General features: G+C 36.0%; 2 protein-coding genes across 3 annotated transcripts in view; one reads left to right on the forward strand and one right to left on the reverse strand.

Annotated features, from left to right (window-relative positions):
* The window catches only part of CDC73 (cell division cycle 73), a 90,561-nt gene that overhangs the window by 32,652 nt on the left and 38,817 nt on the right, over nt 1–19,092 (forward strand). The window lies entirely within an intron of this gene.
* Nucleotides 10,469–17,578, reverse strand: B3GALT2 (beta-1,3-galactosyltransferase 2). 2 transcript variants are annotated; one of them, XM_081490301.1, is made up of 2 exons: nt 16,986–17,578; nt 10,469–12,587 (listed from the first exon to the last, which is right to left on the reverse strand). In XM_081490301.1, exon 2 carries the CDS (start codon nt 12,481–12,483, stop codon nt 11,215–11,217), a length of 1,269 nt encoding a protein of 422 aa, XP_081346427.1. In that variant the 5' UTR covers nt 12,484–12,587; nt 16,986–17,578; the 3' UTR covers nt 10,469–11,214. The 2 variants fall into 2 exon arrangements, with proteins under 2 accessions (XP_081346427.1, XP_081346428.1); XM_081490302.1 differs by lacking the exon at nt 16,986–17,578 and adding an exon at nt 13,006–13,176.

Consider the following 19,092-nt stretch of genomic DNA (forward strand, 5'->3'; position numbering starts at 1 on the left):
CTGCTGTTCTTTAACTCTAGACATGATTTTATTTTATATATTTTTCTTCATTAATTTGAGGAAAAAAGATTATATTTAATAAGTCCTTCAATTTCATGACATGATTTGAATCAGTTAATTCATATGAAAAACACATGGTATATTAATAACTAGTAATTACTAATAACTAGTAATCAGGCATTTAGATAATCTCTTGATGGGTACTTTTCTGTTAGGCTGTTGTTGGCTGAGTTTTTGTTTGCTGTATCAATTTATAGGTCTTCATAAATTGATTTAAATCTTCAGTGAATTTCCAATCTTTTATATAAATCCTACATTCAAGTTTTACTTTCCTAGTGTCTTAGTATTTTTCTCTTAAAACTCATTGGATTGTTAATTTCATCCCTCACTGTCCCCTCTGTCCCACACTCTGACAACCTCATTTGGTCTTTAATTCTAAGTTTTGGTTTCTTTTCCAGGTCATTTTCTTGATGGATGTTTCTTTTAGTGTTGTTCTTCTTGTCTTTCCTGCTTTTCATGTTCCTCTGTGAGTGACTGTTCCCATGTTTATTTTAAATACCTGTTTTTAAAAAACTCTTAGTCTGGATAAACCTTACTGTTTAGACCTAAGGTTTTTATTTGAAATTTCAGAATGGTGCTTTACTGTGCATAAGTTGAAGACATACACATATGAAATGCTAAGGAATTAAATATTTTAACATTTTTACTTTTGTTTTAATTGGAGACAGAAGTCATACCGTAGAACTCAAGTAAGTAGTTGTCTTGCTGTTGAAGTCATATTTTATGTTGTCATTGAAAAAGCATTTGTTCCTTAACATTTAGGTTTTTGCAGAAGTATATAAGACCAAACACAAAATTATTTTGAAATCAAGTCAAATGTAACATTTTTACAAATTACTAGTTAAGCCAGAAAAAGTTGATTTCAGTGTATTATCATCATTTATCACAGTGAATTCTGGACACTATCACACTAATCATTTACCTTCCCTGATTTTGATATTTTAGATGGTTTGGTCTTCTTGCAGTGTCTTTTTGTCATTTCTCTCTTTTATGTGTGTTGCCATTAATATCCTGGAATTCATTTCTGTATTTATTTTAATATACCAAGCTTGGAAATTAAAATTATGCAACTCTTTGACTTTCAGAAGAATTTTAACTTCAACTATGCAGCAAGATTTTAGTTTTCTTTATAAACCCCCTCACCCCCAAATTCAGCTTCTGATATGATTAGATAATTATAATTTATCCTAAAAGGCTATACAGAATGCTTTGTTGTATCCTTAGGAATTGTTGACTTTTAGCATAGCTACATTCTAATAACCAGTCATTCTGATGGTAAATTTGTGGATGCATTATAATATATCAATAACTTCAGTGTATGTTATCACATCTACCCCCTTCCCCAAGTTACTTTAACAGGAAAAGTAAATGTTAAAAGCTTAACTATTTAAATACATTGATTTAGGGAACATTTTTTGTTTATCTGGATTAAATGTAATAGATGTAATTGATTTAATACCATATAATAAATTGATAGATACCAGTTTTGCAGAGACCTATGACACACATTTGGGGGCTTCCCTGGTGGCTCAGATGGTAAAGAGTCTGCCTGCAGTGTGGGAGACCCAGGTTTGATCCCTGGATTAGGAAGATCCTTTGGAGAAGGGAATGGCTACCCACTCCAGTATTGTTGCCTAGAGAATTCCATGTACAGTGTAGCCTGATGGGCCACATTCCATAGGGTCGCAAATAGTTGGACACGATTGAGCGACTTTATGGCACACATTTGACTTATTTCTAAACTTTCTGAGTCCTTATTAGTAGTTTTGAAAAGTTTATATAATTTTTTTAGAAGCACTAAACATCAGCACAAAGGTTTACAAAAACGTGCTTCCCCATGGCACGTGGTAGTGTCACACTTATAATTTACGTTGGAACCCCCTTTGTAGGTTACTGAAGACCAGTCCCTGGTCATACAATCTGGTTCTGAGTACCAGAAGAATTTTCACCACTGTTTTTGTAGTAACAGATCAAAGCATAAATAACTGCTGGAGATGAGCAGAGTGCAGAAGGTTATTCTCCCTGGCAGAGATCAGTTGTGTGGATCCCAGGTTGCCTTATAAGGTGGCCTTTCCTTAGCAGTTTGCTGTGGCCCAGAGCAAGGCTGAGAAACTGGGTGATATTAGTGTTTCATTGTTCAAGCTTGTGAACAGTAACATTTGAAATGCTAAATACTGATTTATTAATTTCCAGTGAGGAAGGTAATTGCCAAGGACAGTGGGCACTCAGTTCCTCTCTCTAGCACAGACAGGTTCTCCTTCAGAGAAATTTCTTGGAAATCAGAGAAACTTCTTGGAAATCAGAGATAGTATTTGTGTTTCTTCAGTAAAGTCAGACCAAGTGCAAATGCCGGGAGACCTTTAGTAGTGACTGAATCCTGCCCCACCGACTCTCCCAACCTCCTTTTTCCTTAATTATGAACAATTTCAGATGTAAATATAATTAGAGAAAGTAGTAGATGATTTTTTAATCTGTCCACACAGATTCTATAATTATTTTTTAATCACTTTTACTTCAACTGTTCCACCTCTCCCCCTTCTCCTGGACTATTGTGAAGCAAAACCCAGACACTGACATTTTGTTCCTAGGTACTTTGCACTTCTTAGAAAAATGGTCTTTTTTAAGCTCGCATTATTACATATAACAAAATAAATAGTAATGGTTGGTATCATCTAATAAATTCTCAGTTCATTTTCCAGCTTATTTGATTTTTCTGAAAAATCTTTTTGTAGTTTGTTTATTGGAAGTAGGATCCGAAGAATCACTAGTAGTTACAGGAGTTGCATTTAGTTGATAGGAATCTTACACTTCTTTTATTCTAGGTTAGAAATTCATGATTTTTATTTTTATTTTTTTTTGGTGCCGTGGACCCATTTAGTAGACTGATGAATCCTTTGAATCTTTTCTCTGTATCATGTTTTTAATGCATAAAATACATAAGATAACACGGAAAACCAATTGTATTAAAATAAATTATCAAAATTAAAAAAATACGAATTTATGGACATGGTACTTTGTGCTGCTTTTACTAATGCATTATATAACAAGATCTAGGGACAAAACTAATAAATGCCAGAATTTTAAAGTACTACCATATACAGTGTTTCAATATATCTGTAACAGTTGTGATATGAAAATATTCAATTCTGTTGGTGACAAAGCCACAACCATTGTTAATAGTACTGTGGTTTGTTGCCTACATTCATGAAAGAAGGCAGTGTCAATTTCTGTTAGATATTAGTGAAAATTAAATTGTGGATTTTTTTCCCATCCAAATTAGGGTCTCTGAATTCTATCCACAACGCTCTACTCTAGAGTGAACATATTAAGAAAGAGCCTGGCTGTAGTTCTGCCTCACTGGCTCGTTTCTGTTTTTTCTACAGACTTACCTCAACCTCCTGGCCTTTGTCTTGTTAGTTCTGTTTGCCTGGCTCATTTTTCCTGTTAACTCTTCTTAAGACTGCCTCCTCAGAATTCAGATTTCAGTGTAATGGCCACTTTAACCAGGAAACCCTCCCAGATTTTTTGTGCAAGTAATTTTACATATTTGTGTACATGGATGATTTTCTTTGCATATGAGGGTCTGAAGTTAGGAAACACATCTTTCTTGCCCTCCACCACATCCCCAGTGCTTAGGACAGGGTATTGGTCACATAGGTGTTGCTTGAAAAGTATTTATTGAACGAATGAATGTTAAACTCTTATTATCCATATATTTTTAGTTACTTTCCATCCTTTCATATGCGTGTAGACTAGTAGTTAAAATTTATTATTATTAATGTTGGTACTTTGTGATATATAGGCCATCAGGCCACTTGACAGTCCTCTGTACATTTTCCAGTGGCTCTTCATTGTGTTATCCTTGATGAATCAGGTTCTCATACAGCGTCTTCTCTCTCCTCACCCCCTCAGTGCCCTGGCCAGCATCTTAGGCCTTGCCGCTCTTTCCCTTTCCCTCTCCTCCAATATCCACATGTCTTGAAGGCCTGTGGACTTCGCTTGCTAACATCTCTGCAGTTCTTATTTCCATACCACTACTGCTATCCTTCCTGGTCCAGCTCTTTTGGTATCTTTCCTGGATTGTGCAGTGGTCTATGAATTGGTCTTCTCGTATCGCTCATACACCTCTTCAGGATGCCTCACACTACGAGAGGAGCTGTTGGGCATGTGCTAGCCTCAGTTTTTTGTTTTCCAAATACTGCTATATCTCCAGTGGCTTTCCATTGCTCTTAGGGGTAAAAGCCGTAAGTAATCCTTACTCTGTGCTACAAGTCTTCATGTGATTTTACCTGTTTTTACCTTTTTGTCAACAGCTCATACCAATCTTCCTTTATTTTTGTGCCGTGGTTTACTCCAACCTGAGGGCCGCTGTACCTGCTGATCCCTCTTATTGGAATTGTTCCCCCTTTGCCTGATTAGTTATCTCTTAGATGTTAACATAAACATTTCCTCAGAGAAGGCTGTTCTGACTCTAGGCAACACAGATGAGGTCCTTCTCCTGTTATGCTTGCAAAGCACTGTGTGTCTGTCCTTTGTGACAGGTAACATAGTTGTCTTTTCCACTTACGTGTATGAAGATCAGATTCATGACTTTCTCTATCAAAGGAGTATTTAGCAACAACTTAATGATTGTTTTTGTTTATCATTGTATCGACAGCTCACATGTTAATGCCTAGGCTCTCAGTAAATATTTATCCAGTGAGTGGACCTTTGGAAGTTTCTTCAACACTAAGGAGGGCTTGACTCAAGAAATTTCTATTGAGCTAGTGTTAGAGTTCTGGAATTTAGCATGGTGACCTGGTCTGTTTGGGAAATGATGTTTCATCTGCATTGAGTTTCTGTTGAGGAAAGTTGACACTTCTTGATCTTCTTCAGCATCATGGTCCCTGCTTAGAAATGCACTGATATGAGGGACCTTCACATTTGTGGAACTGATTATAGTAATTATTTTCAGAATAGTTGTGCTTTCTTTTTGTCAACATATATTTACCTTTATGTTGCTTTACTTGCAATGTGGATGAGCCCGTATCCAAACCAGTGGTTGACTCATCACTGTAGAGAAAAATTGATTTTGACATCTTAAAAATAAGTTTCCTTTCAAGTAAGATGAGAATGCTGCAAACCAAAAAGGTGAGAATGTTTTATGGAGTCAGGTTTCAGTTCAGTGTTTATAATCTAGGATTTTTTGGTTTGTTTATTGCAGCAGTGGGCTTCCCTGGTGGCTCATTTGGTAAAGAATCCGCCTGCAGTGCGGGAACCCTGGGTTCGATCTCTGGGTTGGGAAGATCCCCTGGAGAAGGGCATGGCAACCCACTCCAGTATTCTGGCCTGGAGAATTCCATGGACTGTGTAGTCCATGGGGTGGCAAAGAGTCAGATACTACTGAGTGACTTTCACTTTCACTTTTTCATTGCGGCAATGAATAGCATCCCCATTAAAGCAATGGGATGATTTGAATAGCTTTGTGGTTTTGAAAGTATTGTTTTGACTGCAGTATGAGAAGCGGTTTGGGTGACTGTGAAGAAACCAGTTGTTAAGGTATCGCTCACTTGAACTACTGGAGGTGTGAGGTGAAGAGAAGTGGGTGGATTTCACCAGGAATCCAGGTCTTGGGGATAGATTGATATGGGTGATAATAAGAGGAGGCAGTGGCGAGGATGACTCTTGATATTTTGATTTGGCCACTGACTGGATATAGCCATTCATTGTGATAGGATCTTTTATTTTAAAAGTTCTTAAATTTGGAGATGAGAGAAGATAACTGGGTTTAAATACACTGTTAAATGTACTTAAAGAGGCTCAAGACATACAGATAATTTGGAGTTATGAACTTTGGTTAAGAAATTTCATTTTATTTTTGTAAGAATTAACTTTACTTGTCTTTTTTGGCCCAGTTAGTAGCTTTTTCTTTTCTAAATCTGTCAGGAAGAACGTTGTAACTTTTTTCTTTTAAACCTTATCAGGAGATGAGACAGTCTCTGGTAAAGGAATAGTTTTAAACAGTAGATGCGAACGTGCATTGCAGGCTTCTCCCCACATTCATTTCTAAGCTCACAGCATTTTACAGAGCTGGGGCTCAGGCATCCATGCTGGTGGTCACTTCCCTGCTGGTGGTTACATGGGAGACAGTGGGCTCTCCCCCACGCTGGTGGGACTGTAGAAACACAGCTGCCAAGGGTGTTTCCCTGATCACTCTTCAGTAATAAGATATCGACAGCACCCTGCTCTTGGGAGTATTATGTCATATGCACAAAAACTACTTTGTTGTTCTTGTGAGGCTTGGCCATGAATGTGGACTGTGAAGAACTCTTAAAATTTTCAGCCTGTTTTCTTTAACAGAGAAGTCGTTCTTGGACCCCTTTACACTCCTGACTTGTTCAGATGGTGAAGTGCACAGAGGGTATGTATGGTCTTATGGAGCATTCTGGGGTCATCATACGACCAAGGAACAACTTGATTACTGCAGCGTTTGCTAGCCGTAGGTTTTCTCTCTCATAGGATGCTTTGGTTATGAGAAAAAATCGACTTTGGCTAACTGAAGCCAGAAAAAACAAAAGTATCACAGTACTATGAGTGAGTTCATAAAATGAGAGAACCAAGTGGTAGAAGGGACAGGAACCATAGCAGCTCTGGGGATGTAGAGAGCAAGAATTAGTGGGTAATCTCTGCAGGTACTGAGCCCAAATGAATCAGCCCCAGCCATTTTGTGTTATGTGGGTGCACCTCAGTATGCATGTATGTGTGTATTTCCTTCAGAATTCACATTGCTATGAGAGAGGGTCTTTGGTTGTCTTAGCCAGTGCAAGGCAGGATGTCTGGATTGAAAAGTTTTCCTGAAACTTTCTTATTGGAGGATGGAGTAGCTTCCCAAAGGACATCTGCAGGTATGTTAGAAAAGTCCTCATTGCCAGTAGAGCCTAACACTGATTCTGGTTCTTGTTATATTCAAATACATGTTTTTAGTAGCCTTTTAGGTATGACAGTGATGCAGATAACCCTTATTAATTTTAATATATTGTGTAAATTAGTGCCTTTTAAACATTTAATTAGAGACTTACACAGACCTGAATTTAAGATTTGGCATATAATGTTATAGCTTTCTGTTATCTAACATTTATTTTTTGTGGTGCTGCTGGTTTGTTTTCCTTTTTCAGTGTTCAGGACACTGTCTTGGGTGAAATTCAGGTTGAGAGTATGGAGGATTCAGTTGAAAGTTGAATTTTAGGTTAGTAACTGGATGGAGGCAGCTGCTTTCTCTCTGGTCATCGTTCAGTTTGGATATTCGCTAGTAGAGGGAGGAGAAGCACTTCCTGCAAATACGGAAATGGTTTTCTTCCTCCTCTGGCAGATCAGATCTTGAAAGTAATAAGGCTTGTGGTTACCTTGTACTTGGGGGGAGAGTGTATGTGTGTGTGTGTGTGTGCTGATGGAGTGGGCAGCAACAAGTTTCTTGCCAAAACTCGTAATGTCCTTGTTAGTATTTGGTATATTAATACATTACCGTCTTCTGAGCATCATGTTAAGTGATAACACTGATACTTTGTGAAGTATGTTAGGTTGTATGTATGGTAGAGACTTTTTGGCTTCTTAAATCTGTGTTAATAGTCAAATGTTGTCAAACCACTAAAAACTGAAACTAACCTGAATCAGCTGGATAAAATGAGTCTTACCACCTCATCACGAAACAGTAGGCGACTGACCAGTAGAGTGAGAAAATGCGTTACTGCTTTTGTCTGCTAACAGTAATCAAACTGTGCTTCAGAAGAAGCACCTTTCATATAGTTTCTGAGTGCTACCTACCTGTTTGTTTACAGATGTGTCTCAGTGCCCAAAGGAATAAGAGATAAGCAGTAATTTGTAGCTTTTTAAGTTTCTGACCCCAGACATCAATAACTGAAAAGGAGAAAAAATAACTGAGGGACCAGATTTCCTCTCCTTCCCCTTCTCTGAACTTCCCTGGTGGCTCAGAGGTTAAAGCGTCTGCCTCCAATGCCGGAGACCCAGGTTCGATCCCTGGGTCAGGAAGATCCCCTGGAGAAGGAAATGGCAACCCACTCCAGTATTCTTGCCTGGAGAATCCCATGGATGGAGGAGCCTGGTAGGCTACCGTCCATGGGGTCGCAAAGAGTCGGACACGACTGAGCGACTTCACTTTCACTTTCCCCTTCTCTGTATTTGCACTTTACTTGACATCAGGTCTCCCGCCAGTGTGGGAGAATGATTGTGAAGCCTGAAGATCCTCACAAAAGGTGAAGGAGTGTAGACTAGGAGAGAGGACAGCCCATTTTGCTTATTAGCTTTTTAGACTCTAGCAGAAATCATACGTGCAGTGTGTAGCAGAAGAGCATAATGGTGAAGAATCTGAGATGGAACCCTGCTGCTTTACTGTGTGTGTGATCTCAGATATTTAACCTCTTGCAGTCTTTCCTGTCCTCTAGTGTTACTTTTAAGGATTATGTACGATCATATGTGTACAGTACTTTAACACACTACCAGGCACACAGTGTATGTTCAGCAAATAGTTCCTGCTGCTTTGCTGACACTTTTTATAGGGGTTTGGGAATCGATTTTAATAAGATTCCAATTGATTTTATGTGATTATACTGTATATTCAGAGGTAAGAACTTTACATTACTTACTTGAATTAGAATTTCATCATCTGTAATTTTAATCAAAATAAACTAGTGTGGATAGTGAAAGTTTTGGTATTTTTATCTTCCATAATATCTCTTGACACTTTGAGCATAAAGATTACATAGTTCTTCCTATAATTTTTTCTTTGACCAGATGTAAGTACAGTCATTAAAATTATATTTTCGTGATAATAAAAATTACATGGTACTTGGCATAATTAATATTTCGTGAGATGTTTGAATAAGTGTTGTATTTTTAAAATCATAATATGAACATGAAAATCATCTTGCTGAAGAAATCAGCTTGCATATTCAGAATGGAAGGTCAAAAAATAGTAGAATATTTATTTCAAAATAAAGATTTTCAGCAGTACTAAAGCACTTTTGTTATTTTGATTCAGTGTTCTTTGAGAACTTGGAGTGTCATCAGATTCACATAAGTTTTCAAAATGGTTTTATCAGGGATATAGAAATGATTTTAAATTGACACCTGAGATAGGAATTTGTCTGTTAAGAATTCTGTTTTTCATTTGTTATCTTTTTAAACTTGAATTTTTCTTAAAGGAAAATACTATCTTTTAAAGATACTGCACTGTAGTAATAATTTGTACAGATAGTGTTTGGATTCTGTTTCTGAGTGTGTATACCTGTGCATGCACACATGTGCATATACACTTTTAAAACAGAAAACTTCTGAAGTACTAATAGAATTCTCTATACTGACGGAAGGGTTCCTTCTACTTTTCCTCACACTAATTTGGTATTATCCTCCTATGTGAGACCTTTGTCTAGTAATTTTGGTACTTAGTAATTTTAGTCTGTTGATGACTATACAGAATAAAGTAAGTGAAAAACAGACCTTACCAAGAGCTAGGGTAGTATAGCTCAGCATTCAGAATTATTCTGTGTAGAACAGAATATTTGGATGACTGAATTAAAAATGGGAGATAAGCTGAGTATCAGTAGAATTCAACACATTAAATTATAAGTACTGAAACATTCTCTGTGATTCTGAACTTTAATAGATGTTTCAGTGGATAACTCTTCAGAATAGAATCAAGGATAAAAATGATTGATATTAGAATTAGCGTAAGTAACATCCTTACTGAATCAAGATTGATAGATTTATATACTGGTATGAAATAAAAGCACTGTTTTAAAATTAATGGGTTAGTATGTCTTGATTTTAAAATTTGTAACGGAGCCAACAAAATTTCTCTGAGATATTTGGACCATAACACTCAGTGAAGGTTTTTTGTTTACCCTTTTTATTAAAAACTTGGTAAAAGTGCATTGTATACATTGTTCATCCTAGAATCAAGTGTTTCATCAAACATTTGTAGTTTTTCCCCCATCCCACCCTGAAAGTTTTTAATTGGTGGTACAGGATATTTGTCACCCACCAAATTAAAAACTGCAGGTTTATAAACTTGGCACTCAGAGAACGAAGTACGTGCCATAAAATGATGAAGTATCGCCATGTGTACACCTGCTGTCAGGAAATAAACTTCCCATATGTTGTGGTTTGGCAGACATGCATCTTAAAATGTATTGAATGAAACTACTGCTGCACTCTTTATCCTTTATCTGTTTTCAACAGTGCATCCTGTTTGTGCCTGTAAGTAATCACGGCTGCTTCAGTTAGAGGAGAATGATAGATCTTTTTAGATATGCTTGAAGTTAAGTGGTGATGCTCCTTGAGAGTGCGGTGACTGGCTGATTGAGGAAATCAGTGAAGTGCTAGCTTGCCCCTGAACACCAACGAGGAAACAAACTTTCTGTTTTGAACATTTAATTTTTTTTTTATAAAAACTTGAGCCTGAGACACATTGGTTTTTCACATTTTATCACGTCATGTCAAAATAATTTCCCCCAATAAATGTGAGTACTGGTAAAAGAAAATGAACATCTCAGTTGTTTTTAAAAAGTGAATACTTAGATGAGAACTTCATTGCTGAAACCTCTGAACTTTATAATTATGTTTATGGAATACCTCAACTAAATCTTATTGCATGGAATATGGTTTTTAGAACCCTAGAATAGGTCAGAAGATTTGTCCTTTGCACAATTATAAAGTTTCCTTAAAATTGACAGTAATGTTTTATTTACATATATTGAAATGGAAAACTGAATCTAAAATGAAGAGTCTTTTGACCATCTCCATTTCTTAAATTAAAATTTATGTGGAAAACATGCAGGTACATCCTCTTGGCCCCTAACATAAGATTCGAACCATTGATGTATGCATGCCTGTTATTGCATGTTAATACACAGAATCCCCTACGTGGATTTTTTAAGTAGATTTTTTAATAGGTTGTTTTGGGATACTTTTTTATTATATAATGTATTTTTAAGAATTACCTTCTTCAGAAATTAAAAAAAATATTTTTGGATTCCTTTATGTGATGAATTTTAACTAAAACTTGTTCCTATGAATGTAATCATAATCATTTTAACTACACATGCTTTTAGCAATATTTTACAGATTGCATGTTTTGGGGAAAAAAAAAAGTTGTCTTTTCTAATGTAGTTTACGATGGCGATACCTGCCTGCCTTTTCTTTTGCTGCGTTGGCACAAGCATTGTGCTTATTTTGTTGTAAATGGTTCCAGTATTTTATCAGTTCACTAGGCTGGAACTGATGAGAGGTAATTAGGTGGCTGTATTTACAGCTTGAGTAAGAAACTCGCCAGTGATTGAACACAAACTCATTGGGAGGGGGCACAGGATCAATTCTCAACTTGGCAAGACAGATTCCCACATATACATCTTCCAAGTGCAAACGACGGATACTTAAAGAAACTCTAAATATCTTCTTTGCCAGATCTCCAGAAAAAACATAACCAGTCCCGGAACAGAAGACAGGATAGCGTTCACTAGGGTAGAGGTCTGGTGGCATGTACCACTTGCTGTCTTTGTTTCGATTGGGTGCATAGCCCCTCATTAGGTAACCAGTAAAATAGTTATGTCTAGGAGGCAGGTCTGGCTTCAATAACTTATGTATTAAATACTCAGTATTGACAAACATGTCACTGTCCGTTTTCATTACATAAGGAATATGCGGACAGTATGTTGCAACCCAGTTCATGCCCATGAGTGTTTTAATGGTCAGATTATAGTATGTATCTAAGTATTCCTGTTGGATGATATCATGGTACTGTCTGCTTTCTTCCAGTATTGCACGTTGAAGGTAGCCACTTGACTTAATACTTACGCCTAAAAGAAAAATCCGTGTGATTTGAATACCAGGTGCTAGACTCTCATTGCCCCAAGTTTGCCGAATAGCTCGTCTAGCTTCTATTTGTCCAGGTTCTGCAGCGATTAGTAGTATTAAAAAGGGGCTTTTCTCCTGGCATTTTTCAGGTTCATTGATAATGTATTTGAAATGGTAAGCATTTGGGTGTCCAGTACCTTTCTCATTGTAAATGCTTCCGTTGGCACTGAGTGTGTTCTCCAGCCCTGTAACTCCTTGCAGTGACAGATCCGTGTTGTTGGGGTCAGTTGCTGTTTGCGGTCTCAGGGTCTGAGGGACAGTTTCTTTCCAAATGTTCCGAAGAGAGCTGTGGTTCGTCTCACTTTTTGTAGAACGAAATCCACGGAAAGTGTATGTCACAGGGTTTTCTTTGAATCCAGCTCTGCCCGGCAGCCAGTCATGATGATTGAAAAACAAAAACATAGCAAAAAGAAACACGAGAGAAAGTACACCAATAAGATGGGTCCGAAACAGAGACCTCTTGGCATTCCAGCTCATCTTTGCAAAGCAGCAGTGCCTCCTCCTCCACTGAAGCATGTTGTAAGTGTCCAGTGATGGTTGAGAGACGTGTCCTTCTGAATCAGTACTGTTCTTTGGTAGTCATTCTCTAATTTGGTCACGTCGTCTCCCTCGCAGTCATTCTATAAAGATGAATCATAAAAGTTTACAAAATCCTAAATACCACAGAACTGCTTTAAAGAGACTAATAAAATTAGGGCAGATGGGAATTTTCAAGCTGTGAAAATATGATTGCCCAGGAACAAAGTTTATAATTTGTCTTCCCTTGGCAACCTAATGTCCTGAGAACAGGATTAATTTCTTTAAAAATATACCTTTGGAGTGCACTGAACACTTTTAAGAGAGGTGATGGATTTTTCTTCCACTTATTTCATCATCTCAGTAGCTCTGGTCATTTGTTCTTTTGACTAAAGTTAAAGACTGAAAGTTGTGTGCATGGAGGAGAGAGAAACGCTGCTGGATTCCTGGGAGAGGCCGTGTAAAAAGGCCTGAGAGCAGATGGAAAATGTATTGGCATTAATTAAAATTGATTTGACATACCATTGGTGGTATGGTGCACAGTCAGCGGCCTTTTGTGTAAAATGGTCATGTATCAGTTGTGGGACAGACGGTACAAGGTTGATTATGGCAGAGTTCTGTTAGTCACAGTACACTGCTTGGCATGTTTCCATTGGCCCCTACTGTGTGAAGAAAGTCAATGAGAAGATGCACCTGTCAAAATTAATTTTCAGGGTTCAGTAACTGCAGTGCAAGATTTTAAGACAGTAATAAATGATGAACATTTGCAAATACCCTTTTCTCATTTTAACCTTCCACTTCAAATGTGAGGCATTCAGATCATTGTCTTGACTTAAGATGGATTTTTAAAATATAGCAACTAATTATCTCTAATTATCTGTGGCCTTCACAGAGTACTATCACATACTTCAGTTGAATCTCCATAGTAGAATTAGCAAAGAACTGCTTTGAACAGTCTTCCGAGTTTTTCAAAATATAGACATCAGGCACTATTATATCCTCAGTTGTTTAAAATTTTAAATTTCACAGAATGCATTTTAAAAGATTTTTGAGTTATGCTGTGTTCTAAATTTGCCTGTGGAGAATTTATTACATTTGTAGGACTTGCTTGACACTTTGAGCCCTACATGTAGAAGACAAAAATTATGAGCTGTCAATATGGGAGGTTCATGATCCCACGTATTAAGAACTGGTCTTTGAAGAAGTTTTTCAGTGCATAGCACAGATTTGTTCATGTTTTTTCAGTTCTTAGTTTTTCTGGATCAAGGTGTGGGGGTAGAGGATAGGTGAGGAACTATAGCTTGAATTCTATTAAAAGAGAATAAAAACTTTTTGAAAAGGGGACTAATCCTTAATTTTAACTTTTTCAACTTTTTATTGTGAAAATTAAGGAAAAGAAAACTGGTCAATTAAAAATTTATTGTAAGAGCATATGTTTATTTGAAATTATATGTATATATGTGTGAATGTGTTTATTTAGCTTGTGATACTGAGAAGTTTATGGTTAATACCAAATATACTTAACTTCGATATGAAACTTAATTATTTGGGGGAAATAATGGCATTTACATGGAAGTCCTCATAAAATTGAATAACTAGAATAACATTCACTTATATAATATGAAGTATTTAGAAAATATTGGTTAAGAGTATTGGACACATGTATGAATGAAAGAACTGCTATTCTAGTAACAGCCACTAGGAGGAGCAAGTAGGTGGGAATTTGAGACGACTTCTGAAGTATAATAGTATAGGCACCAGCTTTTGATAATTTCTAGTGTATGAAATGTACTTTTAGAAGTTATCGCTTTTCTTGGGTGTAAGAAATTATTTAATCATCTTGTGAGATAGGGGCAGTGTTTTTTATTTCTTTTTAATTTTTCAGGTTTTAAAAACATGGAATCTAGTTATTTATTAGAATTTATTCACTTGAATTTTAATTTCACATTACTCTGATGAAGACCAAGACTGTTCACTGTACCAGTAAAACAGTTCTATTGTGAACTCAGCTGAAAATAATAGAGCTGAGTGTTCTAGTTTAGAAACTCAGTTGGCCATTCTGTTGAGATAAAGAAACTAAGCTTTTTAAGCTTTTATTTTCAAATGAAATATTAGATAAATAGTAATAATTCTTCCTCCACTCCATAAAGAGGCCAATAGCTACGAGGGTTACATGTGTAAATTTAAAAGAAACAAAACTTGCTTTTAATATTTATTTGATAATCTATTTTAAACATTCCAAGACTAAATTAAATGTATCAGCTTTCTGTTGATATAGAATGCTTGAAACCTGGTTGAAGTCTAATCATTTAGATCTTTCAAGAGTGTAAATTTGATGGTTTAAGAAGTCATAAATAGAAGGTCAGATATTTGAATGAATAAAGGACTGAAAAATGAATGCAGGTAAATATATTAGTAAATTTTATTTTTATGAAAATATGCCTGAAGTGATGTTTCTAAAGTATTTCAGTGTTACAGAAAAGAGCCAATTATTATATATTGTAATCTGGCATAGTACCCATAGTTTATGGTCCTGTGTGATTTTGTAGCAATACGTGATGGAGATGCATCTTAATTTACAGTCATGATATGTGTATGTTTGTAAATATTAAGCTGCTCAAACTTGAAATCTATATATACCCATTTGACAAATCTCCCATTGATAAATGTGGTGCATATGTCTAGCCTTTAAAAATTCTTTATTAAAAGTTTTTCAGGTATTTATCATAATTGTTTTGTTAAAAAGAAAGTACAGTTAAAGTAACGATTCCTCCTCCTATTAAAATTCTTTTCCAGTTACTGCCTGTTGTACATTAATTCTTAAGAAGTGGGAATAAAACTAGAAAGTTGAAATATTTTGATATTCTAAATAGTCTTTGCACTTTTACATTTTCAGAGTAGCAGTAGCTTTGATTTATCTTTTATAGGTTTTTATGATAATATTGTCAAGTTATTCATGTGTATTTACATCTTATGGGTTGACGCTCGTGGAGAGGATGTTAGTGTAAAACGTTGTTCCCTTTCTCTCTCACACACACATGCATGCACTGTTTTTATTATCTGGCTTTTAAAAGTGTTGATATTTTTAGTCCGTTGGAACAGTTCTAGAGTTTAGGGGTGCTTGAATAAAAAACTCTGCACTCCTATTTTGAATAGCTAGCTAATAAAAATGTTTAATTGGTGACTTTAACATTGAGAGATAAAGGCTCTAAAAGAGACTTGAGGTGTTTTTGTTTAATACCGTCTGATTTCACTCTTTAATCAACTAAATGCTGTGAATGAGAGTTGATGTTGAACTGTAATAATAATAGGCCTGATAGACTTGTATAATCTTAATTTTAGGATAGAATGCTTACATTTGTCTTTAAAATGTTTGCCTTTTGTGATTATTAAATAATGAGTTGTGCTGTGAAGTTGAGCAAAAATCAGAATCTTTGAGGACCTGTAAAAAATTTTAGAAATACATGAGTTCCTGAGCAATGAGCTGCTATTCTGGGATTGTTACTAAAATAGTTTATTAGATTCATTTTTGCCCTGCACACACATACTGTGCCAATACTATTACATATTTATATAGCCTGGCACAGTGGCTACATTTAAGTTTAATTTTTTGATCTTGTATTGCTGTTACATGTATATTTTCGTATCAGAGTATTTTCATATTATGTTTTTGAGTTTCACTTTTAAAATGATCACCAAAACCAATCTTACATTTTGATCATTTAGAATCATTCTGTTGCCTAAAATAAAGGCTTACTTTTAGCAATAGGGGTAATATTAGCAAGTATTTATATTCCTTTGTTTGAAGTTGTATTCGTGGACATGCAAATCTCCTGTGGTAGTGTGCTGTGCATAAACACACACTGCCTTCTGTGATCCTGTACAAATGCTTTCCTTTTAGTATCTTACAGTTCAGTGGTACTTAAAATTTGTTGATAGTCTTCAGAGGTGGTGCTCATTATTTTTATTTAGGGAGATGGACATAGGAGGGAAGGTTTTGTTCCTAAAACCTGCTCTATATTAAGATTTTGCTTTAAAAGGACTGAAAAAGCTCTTAATATTAGGATCATTTTTGTATACCATTTAGTGTAATTTTACTGCATTGACTCCTTTGATAGCCATTTTAAGGAGAGCCCTTTAATTTACTGGATGAGGATTCAACTTGACCTAATTTGATAGAGGATTGCTGTGTTTTCTTTAGCGGGTTTCAGATTTTTTTTTTTTTCAAAGTTTCATTTCTCAGAGAAGCCTTTAAGCACATCTTGTTACTATTTGCCTTTTCTGTAATCCACAATTACTGCGAGGTACATATTTACTTGAATAAAGCAGTGACAGCTTGTCTTCTAAACAGTGACAAATTTTAAAATCATATATTTAGAAACCCTCTCATAGTTTCAAGGACAGTGAAATGTATGAACTTGTTTATTAGAGATTAGTGCCTCCTGGGCTATAAAAAGGTAACAGACATTTAAACGAGTATCACACACAAGATACCGACATACCTTCCTTGGTCAGGCCATCTATGTGGTGAGGATTATGCCCACTGAAGATACTTTTGGCACGCCATCGCTCCAGCAAAAAGATGCTGTCGAACACGTACACCTCCCCCAACAGTCTGCCTCCTGCGATTGCTTTTCACAGTGTCCAAAGTGTCCGTCTGTCTGCTTGTCTTCAAGTTCCCCTCCTTGTTCATATGGGTCCTAATCTTCTGAGGTTTTTCCTTTCTTTCATTTTCTTTCTGTTTCTTTAAACAAAAGAGCTGTGGTGGTTCGTTCTGTTTGGAGCACTGTCGACTCTTCCCGAGAGTTGATGCATTGAAGCTTTTTACATCTGCTGTCTTCCTGGCCGGACAATGCAGTGCTCTATTCTCTTCTCAGTATCCATATTTCTAGTAAGAACCCCGAGCTGCAATGTAAAGCAGCCAGAGCTAGAATGGAGTGCTTCGATTGTATTGGAAAAGAGCAGGATTTAACTCTCTCTCATTGTTGCCTGGCAGCTGCAGGAAGGATTTTGAGCAGTTTCACTGGGGTTTTCGTCTGTAATATGAAATCCACGGTTCCTCAGCTGCTGCACAGGCAGGCAGCAGTTTAAATGTGGGCTTGACAGATGCTGTCTCTGACAGAGCAGAATTTAACGTCACTGCTTGGCTGAATCCCACGTGATTGTTTGCATTCATTTTGATAAAAAACCCAAGGTAGGGAGAAGCTTAGAGATTTTGCTTCTATGTGTTAAATTATATATAGTCAATGTAAGTGTAGTGATAAGTGAATAATACAAAAATGGAAGGATTATGAAATGAATGGTTATTTTATATTTTTCAGCTTATCCCCCCCCCTTTTTTTTAACTTTACGTTCAAGCACAGATTTTCTAAATATTTTCAGTGTTAGATGTTGGTTTTCATGTTACCTGCATGATTTTACTGGGTGTAAGCCATATAAGCGTTAGTATGTAACTTGGTATAATTTAACCCTTTCAGTGCACTCCTTCCCTTTAAGTTGTTTTTTTCCCTCAAATTGTTCTAACTTTAGTTTTACTAATATCTAGTTACAACTCATAGGCCATTTTTAATGAGTAACTTAGACATCCCCCCATTATTTTCTAGAGTTTATATAAATCAGCTGCCATGGATTGTTTTACTGACACATGATTTGATACAGCCACTTCTTTTTTTTACGTGCAGTTTCTAGTGTTCTTGAAGGAAGCAAAACTTTATTTTTAATCACTTTTTAATGTCATCATTTATTTTATTTTTTAATTTTTCTTTAAAATTACTTGTACGGTGGAATTCAACAAAATAATGTAATAGATAAAACATAGTTGCACAAGATCTTCTTGGTGGGTGGTGAGATCTTACTAATCATATTTATTTGTCCTACTATTTCAGGATGGTTTAGTAACTTGCCATCAAGCAAAGTTTTCCATAAACACTAGATACTCACTCTGAAATACTTCTTTGTATGATTAGTCTTTCTTTGTATGATTAGTCTGTTGGGCACCTTGCTGCTTTTTTTCTGCAAGTACTGGGGGCATTGTCCTTTATTAAAATAACTTGAGTTATCAGTTTTTCCTCAGATTTTAGGGACATTAACTCATAGAAATTTACCATTTTGAAACCTAAGCTGTATATTTGTGGTCATACATTTTTTGTCCCACCTATTTTCCCTACTAATGTGTGTTGTTTCAAATATAGATTTATGTTTTCTCTAATATTTTTAATTTTTTGTTTTTGTTATATTTTTTAGTATAAATGATGAATTGTGTTTTGTAGTTTTAGGAATCCTAAGACTTTTGTTTTTAAGGGATGTCTGTGATTTTCCTGGAAATGTTAGTTGGAACATTAAGAGTTTTATACATGGGAAACCTAAGACCTGGAGCTTTGGCTTTTTCTGGTAAAGTGTGAAGGATGGAACTAAAACCCAGGTTTCTTGGCATTTAGTCCCTAAGTCCACATATATTACATGTTCACTACTCTTTGTTTTTAATTAAACTGAGGTGGCAGAGTGATGGTTAAGTGCCTGCTTAAAATGACTTATTTTATAAAAGTATAAGTAGATCTTACTAGATCACTATTTATCAGTAATTCCTGACGTAGGATTTGACTGTGCTAG

This window comes from Giraffa tippelskirchi, chromosome 5 (assembly GCF_054371585.1).
Source record: "Giraffa tippelskirchi isolate mGirTip1 chromosome 5, T2T-mGirTip1v1.2.pri, whole genome shotgun sequence".
In the NCBI taxonomy this organism is placed as follows: Eukaryota; Metazoa; Chordata; class Mammalia; order Artiodactyla; family Giraffidae; genus Giraffa; species Giraffa tippelskirchi.

Bases quoted from the DNA above. Each gene is read 5' to 3' on its own strand.
- B3GALT2 (XM_081490301.1), bottom strand. From the start codon at position 12,483: ATGCTTCAGTGGAGGAGGAGGCACTGCTGCTTTGCAAAGATGAGCTGG.